The 21,015-nt window shown below is 36.8% G+C and overlaps 1 protein-coding gene across 9 annotated transcripts in view; it reads left to right on the forward strand.

Annotated features, from left to right (window-relative positions):
• EYA1 (EYA transcriptional coactivator and phosphatase 1) overlaps positions 1-21,015 on the forward strand; it is a 150,673-nt gene that overhangs the window by 91,971 nt on the left and 37,687 nt on the right. For all 9 annotated transcript variants that reach the window (XM_017731226.1, XM_017731228.1, XM_017731227.1 and 6 more), the window contains 3 exons: positions 9,183-9,322; positions 10,561-10,644; positions 16,603-16,692. In XM_017731226.1, coding sequence (XP_017586715.1) covers positions 9,183-9,322; positions 10,561-10,644; positions 16,603-16,692 — 314 coding nt within the window. The remainder of the gene's footprint in view (positions 1-9,182; positions 9,323-10,560; positions 10,645-16,602; positions 16,693-21,015) is intronic.

A 21,015-nucleotide genomic window follows, 5' to 3' on the forward strand; every position in this document is an offset into this window, starting at 1 on the left:
CTCTGGCATTCCGGGGACTGCCATTTCTTTTCCCAAAACATTAATGTTACTGATTTAACAGTTCTGAAAATGTTCTTTCTAAAAGTTTGCAAATAACAACTTTTAATGTAGCTATGGGGTTATCATGGGGCTGGCTGCCTCTACCAGAGGCAGGGGCACATTTAGGAAGGTACCTGCTGCGGGCCGCTCTCTCAGAAGGAGCCGATGAAAGCCATCTCCATCAGTGTGGTTGCAGTCAGCAGAAGGTATAGGGCTAGACCCAGATTTCTCCATTTTTCTTCATGCAGTTGTTGTCTTTATGCAGCTAAGTTAGGATCAAGCCCATTTAGGCTCTTTCTGTGTTGAGTGGAGAGAGATGAACACTTCTAATTAGAGTTCAGTTTAACGACAGTCTTAATCCTGAGATGCCAAAGCCTCTCCAGTGCTATGAGAGCAGTTTAAAGTGCCTGACATACCAGTGTTGGCTAAGTAAAGAGAAATTAGGTGAGAATCTTTTGCTGCCTCATAAAGCAACACTGGTAGAAGGGAAGCAAGGACCCGTCAGTGAATCCAGTGCTGCGCTTGCCATTTCTCCTTAGACAGTGTAAATGATTTTACTTTTTTCTTGCTGAGGTTTATTGCAAACCCTCCGTTGAGCTCACACACAGTCTACTTGGAAGACAAAGCAAGTCTGGAGTCAAAGAAAAGAGGGATCAGCATGTAGGAAGGGAATGCTGATGGAGTGGGTACAAGTGAAAGGTGTATTCAACAGATGGAAATTCATGGTTGGGTCAAAAACACAGAACAAAAGAGAAAATTAAACAAATTATTATTGCAATTAGTAAAATTTCTGTAGGCTGTTTTGCCACATCTGCTCAAGTTAGGCTGCTGATTCTTTACCACAACTGGAATGTTTGATATGAGGGATGGTGGGGAGCAGTGCAGAGCCATCACATTTAGTAGGATGGGCTCCAGCTGCTGAATTGCAGCTGTCTATCCTTAGACATCTTCTGTATTTAAAAAAAACATGCAATCTGTGTGGTTATGAACTATGCCAGGACAAGCACAGAGCAGCTTTCAGACTTTACAGAGGCACCAGAATAATTTGACAGACATAGGTGGTTTCTATGAATTTGGGCCAATAAGTGAAACAGAAGAGTCTGGTAAGAAAAATGTGAAAGGGAGAAAGTAATTATGTGCTCTTGTGACGTTTTTAGTAGAGTTTTGCAGACTCAGAAATCTCAGATAATTTCACTTGAAATATATTTATTTCCTTGTCTAAATATAAAATAATCCTTTTGTGGTTTCCTTCAGTTACTAGTTAAATTTGAAAGTTTCTTGCCATGCAATCCAGAACATGTGGGGATTCTTGCAGAAGAACCTGAGATTTTCCATGTGCAGTGTTTCTTCTTTCTCTTTGCTTACAGGATTTGAAACTTTCTTGTACCACAGTCAGGACAAAACTATTCTTTGCACAGAGGTTTATAGACTTTGTCTCCATAAATCAGATATACAAATTAATGTTATTTTCTTGTGAACAAAAGCCTGTATTTTTATTAGTGACATAATCAGAAAGTTGCTGATTTTTTGTCTAAGCTGTAGTATCAAGAGAAGTAATAGTAAATAAATTATAAAAGAGAATAGAACTAGATAAATAATTAAATATTTGTTCTCCCTTCCAATATTCAAATTCATTGAAATAGGTTCAGAGTGAACAAAAGCAGTATTTCTTTGTGTTTCACGCAGGATGTTGTGGATGTAAAAAGTTTATGCCAGTTCAAGCATAACTTTGACAAGCTCAAATATTAGATTTACACAGACAACAAGAAATTCTTGATGCACAAGATCACTGGAGACAGTGGATGAATTAGTGCTATGTGTATGTCTGTCCTTTTTATGCTTTCTTACTTAGTTTCCAGCTGTTTGCCAATGTTGAAACTTACCCTAGACAAATGAAGTTACGCCCCCATCCTATGCCTACCCTGATGCTCAAAAATACTTAGAGTAACATTCATAACATGTATTTCTAGGAGCTAATATAAAAAAAGACTACCTTTTCTAAAGCTGTAATAATTTCTCTTGCAATATTTCGACTCCATCATCACCGCTGGTAATAAAAAATTCTTGATTTGTGCAATTTTTTTTTTAATTCGGTCAGGAATGATGAATTTATCCTTCTATTTCATATGATGATGTATTTATAATTTATTAAACAGTGTTTCTGACAAGAGAGACTTGCATTGTTCTTGAGATTCAATCTCCTTCATTTTCCTTGGTTTCTGTAATAAGTATGTTTAATATATTACTGGAAGGTTTGGGGTTTTTTCATATTACTCACATACTTCACAATGCAGATTAAAAACCTCACAAGGGCTGTGCAAGCCAACAAAATTTGGTCTCAGACATGGGTCACTATTTTGCTCTTAAAGACTAAACTTCTTTTTCCTTGAGTACTATATCACATTTAGTATTGCAAAAGGGAAATCAACTTTTGGTTTCTTCTTATCGTGTTTCATAACAATAAATTAGAGACAGAAAAGTGAAACAGAGCAAATCGTTTATGTAGGCAACTTTTCACTAATACCTGAATGGAAAGAAACGCAGCTATATTCACAGTACATTTCTGGTACTCTAATGTTTGTTCTTTTTTGTAAATATAAATGAAGAGCAAACCTAGAGGATATATTTATATAAGGAAGGAAAGTCACGGAAAATTCTGTAAAAACAGAAATTAAATTGGATACAATAATGAATGACAAGGGACAGTACTGGTTATGCTTTTCTGATGATGGTTGTTCTCCTGGGATGTTGATCTTTGATTTTGGTGGGATTAAAAGTAACAATGACTTCAAATTGTTTGAAAATGGAATTAATGAGTAAGGGAGAAATAACTACAACAGATACAGATACTACTGGCCCATTACTTCACTTTTTTTCTTCTACAAAGAAAGAAAGAGAAAAAAAATCTGGACCACTTTAGGTTGTGGCCATATATAGTTTATAAATACTGTTATACATGATATTTTGTCATTATTTTAAATACGCAATCCTAAATCAAAACTTCAACCAAGCTTTGAAATAAATAGTCATTTTTGCCACTATTTTTAACAGACTGGTGAGAGGTTCTGTCAAGTTTATAATAGCATGCTCTTAATTCTCAATATACAAACATTAAATTTGTTTTTCAAGTGAGGATTTTGACATTTTGTCAAAACAGCACTAGAGATGTACTTCTGTGTTCCTGCCAGCAGGCATTATTGTATTTCTTGCAATACTTAGTGCTTTTACTTACTACTAATACAGTACTATCTTTTTTTATAGGCAAGTAAGAAAAGAAAATCCACAAATACATGTGATTTTACTGCATTGTTTAATCCTGTTCCAGTTGTATGCAAGTAGAAGTTTGTATACGTGCTCATGGAATTTGTGTTTAGTTTTATTTATGCAAAAGGAAACTTTAATTATGCAAAAGTAAGAAAATCATAGCGTGAGACTGACATATTCAAATTACTTGAATCTTATATTTTTATTTGGATGCACAGGAGTTGAAATAACACTGGCAAAATTAAGTATAAGATTTAAGGGGAAGCCATTAATCTGGTCACAATCTAAATGGAAAATTTTTGTACATACCTACTTGCAGAGACATTTGACTGTACTAATTACCCTAGACCCACCTCATCCCTGTAATTTACATTGTGACATGAGATATGATTACTTTGATAATGTATGTTTACTCTTTTTTTGCATAACCTTTCAGTGTAGTGGGGAAAAAGTCTGACAAAATTTGCAATGCCTTTGTCAACAGCAAAAGCTCTACCCACACACTCACCAGCTGGATTTACTTAGAGACAGACTTGATTTTGGGCTTTCTGGCATAGCCAGTTTTCCCCAGATTTGTCACTGTGCACTATTGCTGTACATCAAAATCAACAGTAAGAAAATGCAGCAATTACTTAGGGGGGATTTCCACAACAATCAGAAATGAATTACAGAATATGGTGTTGTAAATGCTATCTCTGCAGCTGTATTATCTGTTCATAAGTAATCAAGGTATTTTTATTTTTGAGTTGATGGAAAATTGTCCTGTGTGACAAAACCATCAACACTGCCCAGAGTGATGTATAAAGGGAAGTATAAGCTTATGAACTCTTATGTCAAGTTGCAGTTATACAGTGCCTTGAAGCATAGAGGAAAGTCTGATACAGTATGGTTCATTTATTTTAGTTAAGCCAGGATGTCAACATACTTCATTCCTCACAGTTACTTTTTCTGTCAGGCTTGATGCCACCATATACTACAGGGGTTGCTACCAGGTCAGAGGCAGGGGAGTACTGGTCACACCTGGAAAATAAGACATTTATAGAATCTGGGTTGAAAATGGTTTTTTCTTACTGACTGTAAAAGTCAAGAGTGGGTCTTTTACATTTATCCAAGGTTTGGAAGAGGGGACTCTTGAGTGTGTGAAGAAGAAATAAGCTATGATGTTTAGTGTCTGTCTGGGGCAAAGTACAGAGAGCTGCTGTAGCAGGGAGGTCTAAAATGATGTGTATGTCCATGGATGCAGAAGAATAACTGTTGCTACATTATTCATACAATTTTGTGAAGGCATGTGCAACACAGAGAGATGGCTGTAGTGGTCCAGACAGATGGATCCACCAGGCCATGCCCTGCCTGCCCCAGGGGCCATCAGCAGGCACCTTGGGAGCAGCGAGCACAGGCTAGGCTTGTGTAAGACTTGCCCTAAGCACTTCTCCAGATTCCAGATATTTTTGTCTCAGGGGATTTCCAGACCTGCTATTGTTTGTGTGTTTAGGGTGTGCCTGCATTAGCATTTTAATTTTGAGTAGGGTCTGTTTTGATGTGAAGCTTTGGCTCAGCAGAGCAGTCCTAGGGCACCCAAATGGGGTCTTTCCAGTCAAAGCTAACCTGAAAGATGTTCTCCAGGACAGTTCCTAATTCCTCCAGCCCCTACTGAGGATGCCCAGGAGACTAGATCAGGATGCACTTGCACTGAAATAACCTCTCAGAAACAGATATCGGAGCCTGATATAGTTGCCACCCCTTGCCTGGTCCCACAGATCTGACTTTGCTAATGTGGTGCACCTGTAGCATCCCTGAATGCTTCACTTCCAGGGTCCTCTCGAGCCCTTGTAATATTTTGGGAGTCTGGCATGGGGTTGTTTTGGCAAAATGTGCCACAAAGCTCGTAGCTTTTATCTGAACTCCTTGTATTTAACCAGGCTGCTGCCAGCTCCCTTTGGTGATCTTGCTTTAGTGTTGGACAGGCAATGGATCTGATCCTCATCCCCTTCCCTGCTCATGATTATGTGGAGGGCAGGGTTTTCTCCTGCATTTGTGTTTATGATGCTCAAGAACAGGATAAAATTGAACTCAATGCTTTAGAAACATCATCATTTCACTTGGCTAATACTAAAGTATGGCTGGTACCATGAAGTCAGCTGAAGTTGAACAAATCACTTACCAGTGATTATAGGGTAATGAGTATTATGATAACATGGTTTGTAGCCATGTAAATTGACTTCAGCAAGTCTTTTGATGCCCTGGCAGTTAAACCTTTTCACTTAACAGTCTTAAAAGCAAACTAGGCTAAAGAAGTTTGGCAGAAATTACAGCAGAAGGATAAAAAGCTGTTTAGGAAATCATGTCCAGAGAGAACTCTGGAGTGAGAGCTTGCTGTTAAAATAGAAGGATGGCTACAGCAACATTCTTCAATGTCTGCCTTAGGCCTAGCACCAGACCACATTTTCATTAATCATTTAGGTGACGGAACAGAATGTGTTTGTCTATTAAATATGTAGATGACACCATGCTGAGAGGGGCTGTGAGGTCTTTGGAGACGGGATGAGAACTCAAAAAATGGAGATGTGATCTGAATAGGAGCAGGTGTGAGGTATACATTTAGGCAGGAATGATGAACTGCACAAATGTGGGATGGGGAATGTTGGCAGCTTCTTCCAGGCTCTACCTTTCCCCACGGACCACTCTCAGTACTCCACATATTAGTGGCACACAGAGTACCCTCAGCCGCTGTTGTTTTTCTTTCTCCAGAATTTGTCAGGGCTTGGGCTTGTGGGGGCTCAGGGCTCAGCTGGACACTGTATTCTTTAACTGGGTTTCCTTATGAGGCCCCGAGAGCAACCATTGGACAGTGAGCTGTCCGTGCACGTGGAGGTTTCCCTTTACATACATGGAATAAGTTTCTTGTACACAATGTCAGGTTTTCTCCCCATGGGTTACTGCCATCTGTCACACTGTTTGTAACACACTGATCTCCTGAGTAGACTTGGAAGCTGCAGGTATTTGCAGTGTTGCTTATTCAGTTCATGTGCAAGATTTGGCCAGGTCTTTGAGAAACAACCAGTTCAATGTCACCTCTTCCTCAGAAGATGATCTAGGAATGATGAATCTAGCATTTATGGAAAATATTGTAGAAAATGCAAATTTTTTCATGCCAAGTGGTATCCAGGGGAGGGTAGCCTGCATTCAGGAAGTCAAGATTTGCTTGACATTGCTTTGCATTATTTTGTCCAGTTTGGCGAGACTGTAGAAAATGACAGTCAGAGCCTAGCAAAGAAGATTGACAGGAAAAGATTAACATAACAACAAAGAGGATCTGTGAACAGTCTTCAAATGCATGCAGATACAATGAATAGAATGATTTTGCCTCTGATTTCACTGATTAAACTTCTACTGCTGTAATGAATGCTGAAGTTGTATGTTCTAATGACACAGCTGTCCAAGCAGCAGAGTAGATTTCCTGGAGAGATCTGTAAAAGCAGGACAGACAAATCTTTTATGGGAATGATGGAGGTACAGTGGTCCCAAGAAGGGGTCCTGAGGCAAGGGTGGGAGCCTTTCTGTCAGGTGAGGATCTGGTGCATCCAGACAGATTACCTGTGAAGGGGAAATGGAAATGAGCCTCCACTCAAACTTGCAGCCCTTAGTCTGAAATTTTGGATGCAGTATTTATTAGTGAAAGGTGCTTGCAAAGATGGAAAGCTGGATGGCTCTTACAAACAGACTTTCTTCCCTGCCCCCACCATGCTCTGCTCTGTGTGCTCACTCGTTTAGATTTGCTTGTTTGTTTATTTGTCATGAAGTTTTGTTTCTACTCTTTCCATCTTAACTGTCCCCTATTTTTTTTATTATTACTCCTGCAAGTTTAATACTTGAAACTTTTAGGCATAGCATGACTGTGAGAAAGATTTTTAAAACTGGGAACTAAAGACGCACTCCTAAGAACAGTGACAGAGACCAAAAGCAGCCTAATTTAAATTAGTCAATAGGAAATGCAGTTTTTCATTACACCTAAATTTTAGAGTACTTATTTAGAACATCATTGGTCAGTATACCTGTTGAAGAAATTCTGGTCTGTTCCTTTTACAGGGTTATAATTTATTTTAAGACTTTTGTGCATTGTTTTCTTTCTCTTTTCTTTTTATTAAAGATTTTATTAATGTATAGCAGAAAAATTAATTGGGAAATTGGTACTATTTGTTACTGTTTCTTATTTATGGTTAAATGCAGTAGGTGAAAGAGCAGTCAGCATTCAAAGTTTAAATCATTAAAATAAATATTCTGAAGTGTGCATTGTCATAAGAAAAAAAAAATATTATTGGGATGTGTAGATAGACGTGGCTGGATAATTTTTGTTGTTTGACACATACAGAATCACTCTTTTAGTAAAGGTCAGATGTCTTCAGAAGATTCGGTGCTTAACCTTGAGTTACATCTTAACTTGTTCTGCTTTGTTTGATGTAGCCTGAAATACTTAGGTGAATACATAATGTGAAATATATAAGATATGCTAATTCTCAGTAAGTGTAGTTTTGAAGGCTGAGCATGAGAATTTCAAGACCTTTTCCTTTCATTCAGCACAAGCAACTGTTATTATTTTGAGTAATTGTGCATATGTGGTGTTACACAGATGTCCAGAGTCTCCTCCTTAATCTAACCTTTGACCTCAGCAGGATGTTTTCCTAGGAGAGAGAATCCCCTGTGTGAGAAGTATACCTGTCTGTTCAAGCTGGAATGCCACAGTCTAGGCAGATTAAAATGAAAAATTTTATATCTACTGGACTCTAAAGAGTAGTTAATATTAACTGAGCAGTAAAATTGAGAAACATAAAAACTGCAGCAGCCTTCACTAAAGTAGTGTTTTTAGGAAAAAGAAAAGAAATCATGGTGACCATCAAAATAAAAGTATTTGTGACCTTCAGACTATGAAAGGAAGTTCCCAAAAGAGATTTTAAAATGTGTTGTTGTGTTTCTGAGGACTATGGTACTGCTAATTGAATTAATGGGAAGGTAATTGATGCTGGATCTCTGCTTTGTTAATGTACAAGCATTCACTGTGATAAAATCTATGGATGTTAAGAGTAGCAAAATATCTTCAAACTAGCATGTTTTCAAAAAAACTCTTGTTTTTAACTACATGAATCATCATTCTTTTTTTCACCTGTTCAGTAACAGTAAATATTCTTATTAAAAAATGTTGCTGAAGCATAATAATTAGCATGCAATAATGTTTGTAAGGATTTTTATCCTATCTTGAAGGTACTCACTGGAAATGTTCGGTGTTGACTAGGCCTTTGAAAAATACTAGAAATTTCATCTTTACAGTTGATGCATATTTAGCACTCAATTATTTAAATTATTTAGGAAAATAAATACTCTTGTTTATGCTATATTTAGGAATAATTCTGTTCTTCTGTCTCAAATGTAGCAATCTAAAAGTGTCTGCAACCAGGCAATTTGGAAAATTTTTCAATTTCTATATGTTTGAATTTTTTTTCACACCTGGTTGGATTTTTCTTACCCATCACCGTAACTGTTATTTTAAAGCATTTAAAGTATTTAAGTTTGAAGAGCTAGAGTTAAATTAATGTTGTTTTATGAAAAGCTGGTATCCCTTAAAATTGTTTGTTTAGTCTTGTAATAATTGAAGGAATTAAGATTTTTTTTTCTACTAAGTCTTTTATATGTGTTTACTGAAATAGTTTATCCCTCTGTTTTTACATATAACTTGAGCTAGACTGAATTATTTATGAATCAATATTACCACTTACCATTTTACATTTAATTACTTTAGTTAGGACTGGGTTTGGTGTAAGCAAGTAAGTTGAACATTTTGAATATTGAACCAAAAGGTAAAAAGTGTCCTTTCTTTACTACAACAGAATACAGTACAATCCACAGTCCATCCACCCCCATTAAAGATTCAGATTCGGATAGATTGCGTCGTAGCTCAGATGGGAAATCACGTGGACGTGGCAGAAGAAACAATAATCCTTCACCACCACCTGACTCTGACCTGGAGGTACTTTATATAAAATGTCTTTGTCCTGTTACAGACTTTATTTTTGTCATTATTTTTCACAGAGAAGTGTTATTTGCGCATCAAAAATAAAGTGGCATTGAAGGTCTCTTTTTTTTAACAGTATTTTCATAGAAAATTGGATTTTTCTTCTAAAGAACCTTCTTCAGGATGAGCTCCTATTTCCTCAGAAAAAAACCCTGGGTGAATACTGGGTGTTTCTTTCTCATTTTGATTAAACAAAGCAAACACACAAACCAAAGCAAACAAACAAACCAAAGCAAACAAACAAAACAAAACAAAAAAGCAACCAAGAAAAAAGAAAAAAAAGGAGCAAGCTTTTCCCAAGTCAAAGAAAGGTTTGCATTTGGACAGGAGACACTTCTAGCACAATAGTGGGGTTTGTTCTCTCATGCTGTGTTCACATTCCTCCCAGTGGCCCGTAGTTTATGCTGAGAACACATCTCCAATGACACACCACAGCTATGAGTGTCCACACTGCATTACTTTTCCTTTCCAAAAGCTTACCCCATTTGTCATCATAGGAAATACAACCTCACCAGGATTTAAAATACTTGTATTTGAACACTTTATTTTTCATTAAGATATCATTTTGTGTGTGGTCAAAGGACAAATTTAAAACACATATTTTTCATTGTCTCTAAGCAAAAGAATTATTTACTGATGCCATAAGTTTTATACATACATCATCCAAGTTCATAGTTTTTGTTCTTCAGGTGCCTAAAATGCATTAAAATTAGCCTAAATTAAGGGGATTTAAGTGCTTAGCTGCAGTCTACTTTGTTTTGGTTTTAGAGGTAATGTTCAAGAGTAGTTATATGAATTTTGTTTTGTAAGACTTGCAGAAATACAGAATTCTAACCCCAAGGATTTAATTTTCAGATGCTTCTCTTTATTTCCGTTTCTATCTCACATCAAACTTCAAAAATTACATTGTACAATCTCATTTTCTGTGTATATTTGACAATACTCTAATTCTATTCTAATAGAAGGATTTGCTATAATAGCAATTGTAATAAAAAGCCAACAGATTGTACTACCCTACCCACTGAAAAAAAACTGGTTAGTTTTGAAAATAAATGGCAAGGAAACTATGGTTTTGATATGCAACCATTTCAATACAATTTTCCCATTTGTGTGCTTAGTGATTCAAATTTTAACTTTCCATTTCAAGTGTTAGCTTCACAGAGGAACACGTTGATTTGATTCTCTTTTTACAGAGAGTATTCATTTGGGATTTGGATGAGACAATCATCATTTTCCATTCCTTGCTTACAGGGTCCTACGCTAACAGATACGGAAGGGTAAGTGTCAAGAAACTGATGGGAATGTTCAGTGATATTTGCTGGTTTATGGTTGATACACAAGGCATACCAGAACATTAGTTATTTTTAGAGGCCAACTGGTACAGGTGTTACAAGACAAAAAATACCAAGCTGTTTCACGTCCATTCTTTGCAGTTACTCAGCTCTTGTATTCAGTACGTATTGAAATAGTGTTGGGAGTAATACTTTGACCACTTGAGGTTTGGTTTGTAGATACAGGGTTGTCTGAAACCTCCTGATATCATCAAAATCTGCAAAGGTCTGCATCCCCTCAGAGAGTTAAGAACTTCCAGGAATGTTTTTTTTGACCAGTTGGCTGTGCTCTGTACTGAGAAGGCAAGAGGAAGAATACTTTTGGACATGGCCAGATTAGTGTAAAATTGTTTAGCTTACATTTTTTTAATCTACATATTGACTGATGTTTTTGAAAGTCTGCTTATGAGTCAATTCTTTCTATTATGCACAATCTATAAATCATAACTGAACTAATGAACATGTTCTACAGACAGTGGGTTTCCTTGGTAATTCTCAGAAGGGAAACATGATTTTAGGTGAATAGGAACAGTTTATGAATGGAATGTCCTTATGAGATCAGACTTCTTTTCAGGATTGTATTTGAAAGCTAACATCTCAGCTTGTGCCAAAATCTGCTATAGCCTTTTATGTTCACCTCATGCGAGTTATAACTGGAATGTGATTTTTGTTAACCTTAAAAATTTCTACATGTAAAGAACAACTACATAGTTTTGTCTGGCTTTATGTAATGCCTCTGCCTTCTTGTAAACCTTCTGCTGAGCACTAAAAGGTTTTACCCTACACCCAGCTGAGGGAAGGGCAAAGATACCTCCAATTGTCTGTGCCTAGGTCAGATTCTGAGTTTCTCTCAACAGCTTTTTGCTCTATAAAAATCTAAAGTACTACTTTGCAACCTTTCTTGCTTGTTCAGGCAAGGTTTGTTTTCAGAAATGTTTGCTGTAATAACAGTGTACCTGTTTGAGGAATATAATTAGGTTTTTATCATTATATGTCAGAAAAGCAAGTTAATTAAGCAGCCTAGGTTTCCTAGGTGTTGTTAGTTTATATTTGGTTAATTCAGCAGCCTTGGTTTCCTAGGTATTGTTAGTTTATATTTAGGTAGTAAAAAGAAACTAGAACTTGAATGTTTCAACAATTATTGTATGGATATGTATGGACAAAAGCATTATAGAAGAGTATTAAATATTACCAAAAGTTATTTTCCATTTTTCAGACTAAAACCAGCTTTTGTGTGGCATCCCAAAATCTATGCCAATTCAATTCAGAATGAGGAGAACAAATCCCAGTGCTCACAAAGAAGCTCACTGATGACAGACTCACCACTGGCTTTTGGGCATCAGAATAGTGCTGGAAAAGCCTAAGTAATTAGTCATTGATGTAGAAGTACTAATGTGAACATATTTTTTCCATTTGTTACTAGTTCCCTGTAGTGGATTCATTAATTGGGGCCTGAACATAAACACTTTATTGCTGGATGGTTGAAGTTGAGGAAAGTGGCTGGTGTTCAGTTGCAGAGATATAAATACATATGCTGCAAGGAGGGGGCTGACTCCTGATTGCAGCTCCATCACTGTTGGCACTGTTTAGCTGAGGTGTAGCTTTTGCCCGGCTGCTGGCTCTGGTTGTGTGGCATCTGGCACAATATTCCTGCATTTCTAAACAACAACCAATTGTTGATGTTGAGAGGAATGATGGCATTAGTGCTTATGCTGTGGATAAATACTAAATCTTTTTGGTGAGGGGTAGCAACAGGCCTGTCTTTGGCTCTCAGATGCTGTCATGAAACTGTGCAATTCTTGTTTTGTTTTCTTAAGATTTCATTCAAATCAGAGTTTCTCTTGGGTTATTGACAGCTTCAGACAGCAGTTAGCCATTTCCAAGGATGTTAGAGGAAGTGTCAAATGTTCGAAACAAACATAATATAACATGTATCTGTCATATGAGAATTTTAGGGTTTATTTGTGGCAGCAGAAGGTGCATGTTTTTAAGAGTGTTTGTCTGTGATTACTGGCCTTTAAAATCAGAAATCTGGATCATAAGTCAATCTGAAAAAAAAAAAGTTGACGGGAATTATTATTCTTTTCACTTGTATTCTGGTTTATGAGCAATCTAACATCATGTTCTCTTACATTTCTGCTCTGTGGTGAGGGCTAGAAATGCCCTTTTAAAAACTTAAATCTAGGCTGATCACATAATCATTAAAATACAAAAGCTGGATCTTCAAATAAACAAAAATGTCCTAATTAAATAATAGGGGATTTGGCAACTTGGCATTCAGCTCTTTTCATAAAGCCTGAGTGAGTTTCAAGGTGAATGACTATGAATGATGTGCGGCCTTGCTGCTGAAGGGATTGATTTTCTTTGCCTAATTCTCTACCTCATTCCTCCTTACTTGTGCCACCCTTTTCTCTATCTTCTTACTTTTTCATCTGTTTTTATCACCTGCTCTCCTTTTGCTGCTATTGTGCTCTATTTGCCTCCTGCTTTTGTCCTTCAGCTTTGTTGTAACAAAATAACACCTTTGTTTTTCAGTTTGTGCAGTCATGGCACAAACTACTTCATAAAGCACTACATTTTTATTTAAGAATGATTTGAATTTAGTGAATTTAAGGGAAATGTGTGAAACTCTAAGAATATGATTTATCCTTCCAGAAGAGAAGAAAAAGAAACAAAACATTTCTGTTAGGTTTTGGATATTTTTTTAATATGTACATTTTTAAAATATGTATATTGATCAAATATAAAGTTATCAGTTACTTTAATTGACATTAGGGCTGATTAAGTTTTGGAATTTGGAAAAACTTGGAGCCCTTTAGGGTCTTGGAGCAGGTGAAAATACAGCTCAGAATTGGCACTAGAAATACTGTGGTCTTTGCATATGTTTCCATCCTCAGTTAAAGCAGTTATATGCAGAGGTTTTAAAGGAATTTTCCTTTAAATTATAAGCTATTTTATTGTGGTTTAATATACTTTAGAGATAGAGAAAAACAAAGCCTGGTTTCACTTAACCCTTCATTTGTGACCTGTAGGCTTAAGTGGAAAATAAGCCTTGTACCCAAAGTGAACTTTCCTGTTTTTCAGCTTCTTGTTTCTCCACAAAACAAAGAAATCAAGTAGGTAGAATTTAGAAATGACATACAGGCAATGTTTTGGCTCCAATGCCAGTATTCAAAACAAAAGGCCTACTTAAGCAGTTTGACATTGGTATTTCTTTTCTTTAGTTAAACTGTACCTCCCTCAGAGATTTGTACCTGATTTTGACCATACCTGAAAAGACACTGACTGAACCTGCAAATCCCAGGCAACAATAAGAGATTGTTAGCTTTCCTACTCATTGTGTGACACCTCACAGTAATTAGTTAGCAATTAGTTGCAAAAATTGCAAAAGCAGGTTGGGTGTGGGATTATTTTTTCAGAACCTTGTTCTAGCCTTGTCTTTTTTTTAAAGCTTACAGCCCCCACTGTAACATCTGATGGCAGAGTTTGATCTACTATGATGCTTTAAGCCAAGGTTCTTGTGCTTTTTATTAGACCAGTTGCAAGTTTGTGACTATACAGATGCTTAAAACGCTAATGCAGATAAGGTTTTTGCTTCTCTTAAAGATGTAGGTGTTGAGACCACAGTTTAACATAGATTTGTGTTAAGTGGAACTTCCTATACAAAAAGATTGTGTTTAATCTAGGAGTTAAGGTTTCTTTGAAAAGCAGTCCATTTTGTTTCTTCTTTTAGCTTTTGTGTTACTTAATCTGATGCTTTCAGTAGGTGCCAATGAGTTTCTTTATTTTTTTCTGCCTAATTAAATTATCTAAAAAATGACATTATTTTACTATTACTTTAGAGAAAGCGATTCTGTTTTATTTCTGCCATGTAAAAATATCTTGGAGTGAAATGGTTAGAAAGCTTTACAAAAATCTGTTTTTACAGACTCAGGAATGTGATAAAAATGTTTAAGTTGAAAAACTGTCGTGTACACTGAAACATAAAATATATATTTGCAGCCATTTGTTTAAGATTAGTCAAATGGATTCATAACCATTATCATGCTCTGTTGCCCATTTATTCTGCTTTTAAAATGATGTTCCTATTTATGGATGGAAGCTCAGAAGGGAATTATTTCTACCTTGCTGCATTGGCAGTTGCTATCAAGAGGTAGCAAGTGGTCTTCATTTGCATCTTAGACCTTTAGCCATGTAACTCCTTTTAATAGCTAGAGCAGAGGCTTCTGTGGGCTGACTTCTATTAGTGCTCAGGGTCAGCAGAAATCCTTGTCTGTTAAAAAAAAGAAGCCCGATGCTGTGTAGGATGATGAGATGCTAACTGGGCACAAAGATAAGCAGAAATGTCAAAGGGAGAAGAAGCCTCAGGCATAGATAGAGAGAAAATACCACCTGCTTTCCACCTCACATGCCTACAAAAGGAAAGGAAGGCACAGGTCTACAAATAGAGAAATACTAAAACAGAGAGACAGAATACTTTTGTTCATATTTTAAAGTCTTTCCATTTGAATTAAGAAGCCAAATGTTCTTTTTTTTTTTTTTTAACTGTGCCAGTTTAAATAGAAGACTTATTTTTAAGGGCAAAGTTCATCAAAATAGTATGATGCAATTTTTTTTCCCCATATATAAGGGCTATTTTTTTTTTAAATTTTAAAAAACTTAATGTATATTCAAGAATGTGAATTCAAGAATAGATGTTTTGTCTGCTCGATGTAGCTTTGCTTCTAATTTTCAAAAATTCTTTCTCTGGATAGTAGTTCTTGGATTTTGGCATTTCCAGAAGGCAAACAGGCTGCCAAATCAACATTCTTTTCCAGCTCTTTACTACTGACTCATTTTGCTTTTAACCAGTAGTTACAGAAAAATGTTTGAAAGTTCAGAGATCCTGTTGAAACACCTATTAATTTGATTGAGAGTGGAAAAAGAAACTAAGGACTGCATCTTTTGTTTTTTAACTGTGTCTTGTCATCAAGTTTAGAATATTAGCTTATTTTAAGTAAAATATGGGTTGTCAGTTCTTCAGTTCTATTTAAAATATAATTCCTAACAAACTAACATTAGTAATAGAGGGTGTTATGAGATAATATAACATGTTTTTTCAAACTCATGCTCCTGTGCACTTGGATAGTGCATTATAAATGAGAAAGTCTATATCAAATTTATCTATTAGGCTCTCTTTTCCATTTTTCCAGATTGAAAATATATATAAAACACAAAAAAAATTAAAACGAGACAAACATCTGTAATGCATTTAGTAACCACAATGCTGAACATGCTTTTTGAGTTTATTATCTCAGTAAGGAATAAGTTGTTATGGTAATTTCTGTAGAGAAGTTAAAGTGTGTTATGTATTAATAACAAACAATAGTTTTGTTCAATCTGTATGGGTGGGCCCAACTGGAAGCATAATTAAAGCATGGTTTTGTGGACAATCAAGGAGTGGTTTTAAATATAATTGCCATTTGCAAATAAAAGTAGTTCTTTGCTTTAAAGTCACTAGGTATTCCCAGCACTGAATCCTGTCATTTGTGACCAGTGAGAGTTTATTTTGAGTAACAATAGCATTATCATACCCCTGGTTGATCACAAAACTTGTGAACAGTTGTAGAATCTGGAGAAGTTTTAGGTGAACAGAGAACAAAAAGTCTGTGCCAGGGATGCGTGAGGGTGACCACAGAAGTCCCACTGCAAAATCTTGGAGCCAGTTGAGTTACAGTCATATTTTTGAGTGTTACTGGTAAGAGTCATAGTACAGGATGAGACAGGTACTGAACTGAAACTGACAAAGCAGATGTTGCATTTAATATGAGTAGTATCTTACGAAAAGCTGTTCCTCCCGTTTGTATTTGGGTATGTATGTTAGGCACAGTATTGATGGTGTACTTGCTTAATTTCTTCTTTAAGGATCCTCCCACTTCTGTGTCCCTTGGACTCCGAATGGAAGAGATGATTTTCAATTTGGCGGACACACACCTATTCTTTAACGATTTAGAAGTAAGTGTTCATTCTTTTAAAACACACAGAGATGATTTAATGTTTAATATTTGTCTGGTTTTATGTGCTGTTAGATGGTTTGACAATTATTTGCAGAGTTTCAATACAGAAATGCTTAGAAAATAGCTGTATCATTTAGTCATTAGGATATATAATAATATCTACACTAAATGTCTGCACTGCCCTTCAAATGTTCCTACAGTTTAAATGGTAGAGTTTTGTCCTCACAGGTTTTAGCATTTATGATGACAGTAGACAAGTTTCAAAAGCGGATACACTGAAAGGATCTATAAACGTGCAGAATTCAATAGTCTGCACAGGCCATTAAATATTAAACTTCAGCTTCTATAAACAGTTGATGGCTGGGTACAGATTTCTTGCTTACATGCCACTGTGGGCAAGAGTTACCTTAGCTCCAAGGGACATCATTAATGATGTATGGGCTGTGTGTGTCCACAGCCTGTTCCTGGGGCTGCTCTGCCTTCGGCAGGCACGGGGTGTTCTGTGCCAGGGTGCCTCTGCCTGCAGCGTGCAGCGAGGAGCTGTGGGTGCCTTGCCAAGGGCTTTTTTAGCCTGCACAGCCTATGGTTGTGAGATTGTTCCAAAACTCTCCAAACTGCTGAAAGAGACTGTCACTGTAATGCCTGGCTGTTTCATCTTAAAAGGGAAAAAAGCAATTTCTGATCATATTTTAATGACACAAAAACATGAAAACAGTCAGATTTCTTTCCCATCATAGTGAAGACAGCTGTTTATTTAAAATCCAGCTGTTAAGCAAGCTTGTGGTGGGGCTGCCAACACACATTAATCATCACATTGTTGTTTTGCTAGATTTTAGAATAGTGTGTTATTCCAGACAGGCAAAAGAATCTAAAAGATTCAAATGCAACTTTTGCTGATCAAAGTTAATTGGCAGCAATTGGCCTTTAAATATTTCCTGATGTTTCCCTTTTCAAAATCAAGCAAAATACACCTTATTCAATAGATGAGCCAAAATAATTTGAAAAATGCCAGTGTGTGATAGACCTCAAATGTGGTTTGTCCAACATCTGTCCTATATTTTGATTTCTTTTCATCTAAAAAGAAACCACTCACAGATGATTTGGCATCTTAGAATGTAATGAAATTATTGAACATGGGTTTTTTTTCCTTCCATTCCTTAGCGTATTTTTTATACTTACAGTAAAATAGCTGGTTTCTTTAAATTTTAAAGTAGCGTTTTCTTTCATGAAGGTATGTAAAGATATGATTGTTTTGGATAGAAGAAGCACCATCAGTGAGTTGCATGTATAGGAATTATTTTTCAGATTTGTCTAAAAATATAACAATACTAGTTATTTTCCAACTCTGTTTCTGATTTCTGGTTATATTTCATTTTAACCAGAGCGGAATGAAAAAGTACTACTCTTTCGGTGTTTTAGCAGTATATTTAATAAAGTTCAGTGTGTTTTCATTTGCTATGCAGAGCCAGATATGAGCCACTTCATACATGATTGTTGACATCGCTGACTTTAATGAAAGTTAATCAATTGTGTCTTAGGGGTGGTAGATTATCTTCTGCTAATAGACATATTGCAGCCTTAACAGTACGGCACAGCAGTTTATTCACTGAAGAACTTTGAAGCTGTGTGTGAGAAAACAACTGCTCCAGGTGGTTCATGGAGGCATAGGAGCTCACTGGAAATGATTCTTTGCATTTCCACCATAACAACCCAGTTTATCTTGTGTCTCCAAACTGAAGTGTTACAGTTTGTGCCTATACCCTATTCTGTCTTCCTTATACATAGAAGCACCCAGGAGTGAGCAGTTGGGTTCATGTCCTTGCACATGAGCTCTAATCCTTATGTCTGGGGAACATAAGCTCCAGTCTGAAAGACCATGCCTTGTCCAAGGAGTGAAGAGCATGTTCAGTGTGTTTAGAGAAGCCTTCAGAAAAGTACACAGTGAAAGGACATAAGAGAGCCTGTACTTTGTGGGAAGCAGCACATAAGGACTAGACCTCATCACATACTGAGGCTTCCTGTTCACCAGAAGTGACATGTTTTTTTGGAACATTGTCACAAGCACGTGGTGTTTTTGAAGGAGCATGTCCTCCTGGAGCCACACTCTGTCATTCTTGTGAGCATCACCATTTAACTAGCAGGGCCTGCCACTTTTCCAAGGGCTGTGACCTTGGGGCAGATTCCTCGCATCCATCTCAGAAACTCAAAAGTCCTTGCTTGGTGGTTTGGAAGTTCAGGCTGCCCACAGCTTGACAGGCTTTCATGAAAACTGTGGACAATTTGGTTTGGATGTGTCTCAGGCTTAAAGCATCTGTTCTCACTGATGAAGGAGTGAGTCTGAAAGATCTAATGGTGACACTACTCAGGCCTATGCTTTCCAGTTCACAAGCACAAGCATCTGGGCTGTTGGGAATGAAGATATTTGTAGGCACCATTGCCAGTGAGCTGCAGAGTTTGGGTATCCTTGCCCAGCCATAGTACGAAGAAAGGCAAAGCTGGATTTGGAACATATCTAACCCACAGAGTAGACGTTTTTGGGTCTAGGCTTAATTCAAAGTGGGAACCTGAAAGCTGATGCCCTCTGTCTCACCCAGGCTCAGAGGGAACCCTTCTTGGCATATAGAGAGGCTGCTTTTACAGGCAGGCAATCATCTGTCATAACTTTGGCCTATGATGCACATTTTTCCAGATACCACAACTTAATGTTTTTAAATAAAAATCTTCTTTCATCCAACGCATTCCAGAAAACTCTATAATCAGAACAGCTCTCATGTTATCCAAGTAAAAATACTTTTTCTTCTTATAAAATGCTGAAGACCGATTGAACATTTTGAATGCAAAGGGCAGAGTTGCAGCAGTGATCTCTGAAGCACAATTTGATTTATATATGACCTGATTTTTCAAAGCTCAGCCTAGAGATTTAATAATGTTATTAGGTTAAATTCTAAAATGTATAAAGGGAAATTTAGTCTGTATAAAGGGAATCAGTGCCAATGTCTATCAGTTTAAAACTGGTTTACCCATCTGAATTTAGTAGGGGGTACAGCCAGGTAAATGAATCACCTAATTTTATGTATGTTGTTCTTTATATAATAGTAATAGTAATGATAATAATAATAATATTTTTATTGAAAATTTCAAAGTCATTGAAAAAATTCAGTCAGATCTCACTGTCTAGGTCTGAAGTCAGTATTCTGTTTCTAGATGGGTGAGGTATGTTTAGATTTGCACCCTTGTACAAGTTCTTATTTTATTACTTTGAAAAAAATAAAATAAATTGCTTATTTCCTTCACTTTGCACAGATTTATTTGGAGTAATTAATTCCAAAGTGATGTAATAGCAAATAATTTCTGGTCTTTAGGAACATTCCTTAAACAGCATGTTAAAGGGGTATGACAAGGTTTTTAACATACTGAAAAGAAAAATATTAATGTTTACTTATGTATAATTTGATCTAAGTACCATAATAAACAGTGTTTTCTTGCAATAGCAGTAATTTCATAATGAAATTATAGAAGTGTACTAGGCTAAACAGTAGAAAATAGTGCAGTGTTCTATAAAATTTAGATTCCAAAATCTGCATTTGGGCTTCCAAATAAGAGCTTTTGGTTTTCAGTATTGAAGCTTTTTTTATTTAAATATCTCATACTTTCTGTTCTATAGTTGAATTTTAATTGTGTGCAAGAGGGAATAACTAAATTGATGTTGTGCTCTCAAGAGAACCACAGTTACCTCATCCAAAAATAATGTTTGATTTTACATGCTGATTATGTTGTGATAGGGATAATAAGGTATAATATTTTAAAGGTGTGTATGGAGCAATTACACATATTATGTATTTTAGGAGGTATGCTCCAGTGTTTTAGGGAAATGAGTGACTTGATGATAGGACTGAAAGATGACATCCACCGAGGTGATCAGCTCCGGTGCAGGTGTGTCCTACAGCAGAGCAGGGGACCATGGCTCATGGGGGGTGTTCCTCACCCCAGGGAAGCCCAGGGGAGCACAGAGACCCACCAGGAGCCAGCAGCTCATATGAGAGTGGCTTACTTTCCTGGCATCTGCAAGGCCAGGAGAATTGGTGTCCAGTCCCTCTTCCCACAGTAGGCAGCCCTAGTGAGCACTGTGCCCAGGAGCACCGTGACCAGGGCAGGCAGGCAGGTCATGGTGTGGCAGTTTGCTCGGCAGGGTGTTACAGCAGGGATACTGCAACACGCGTATCAGACAACGAGGCCCGTGGAAAAGAAATACCTATGGGCTGATTCTTGATAGATGTTTCAGAGATGTTTATTTCTCCAGCCGCATGGCCGGGGCTCTGCC

The sequence above is a fragment of the Corvus brachyrhynchos genome, unplaced genomic scaffold (genome assembly GCF_000691975.1).
Source record: "Corvus brachyrhynchos isolate BGI_N302 unplaced genomic scaffold, ASM69197v1 scaffold633, whole genome shotgun sequence".
Taxonomy (NCBI): Eukaryota; Metazoa; Chordata; class Aves; order Passeriformes; family Corvidae; genus Corvus; species Corvus brachyrhynchos.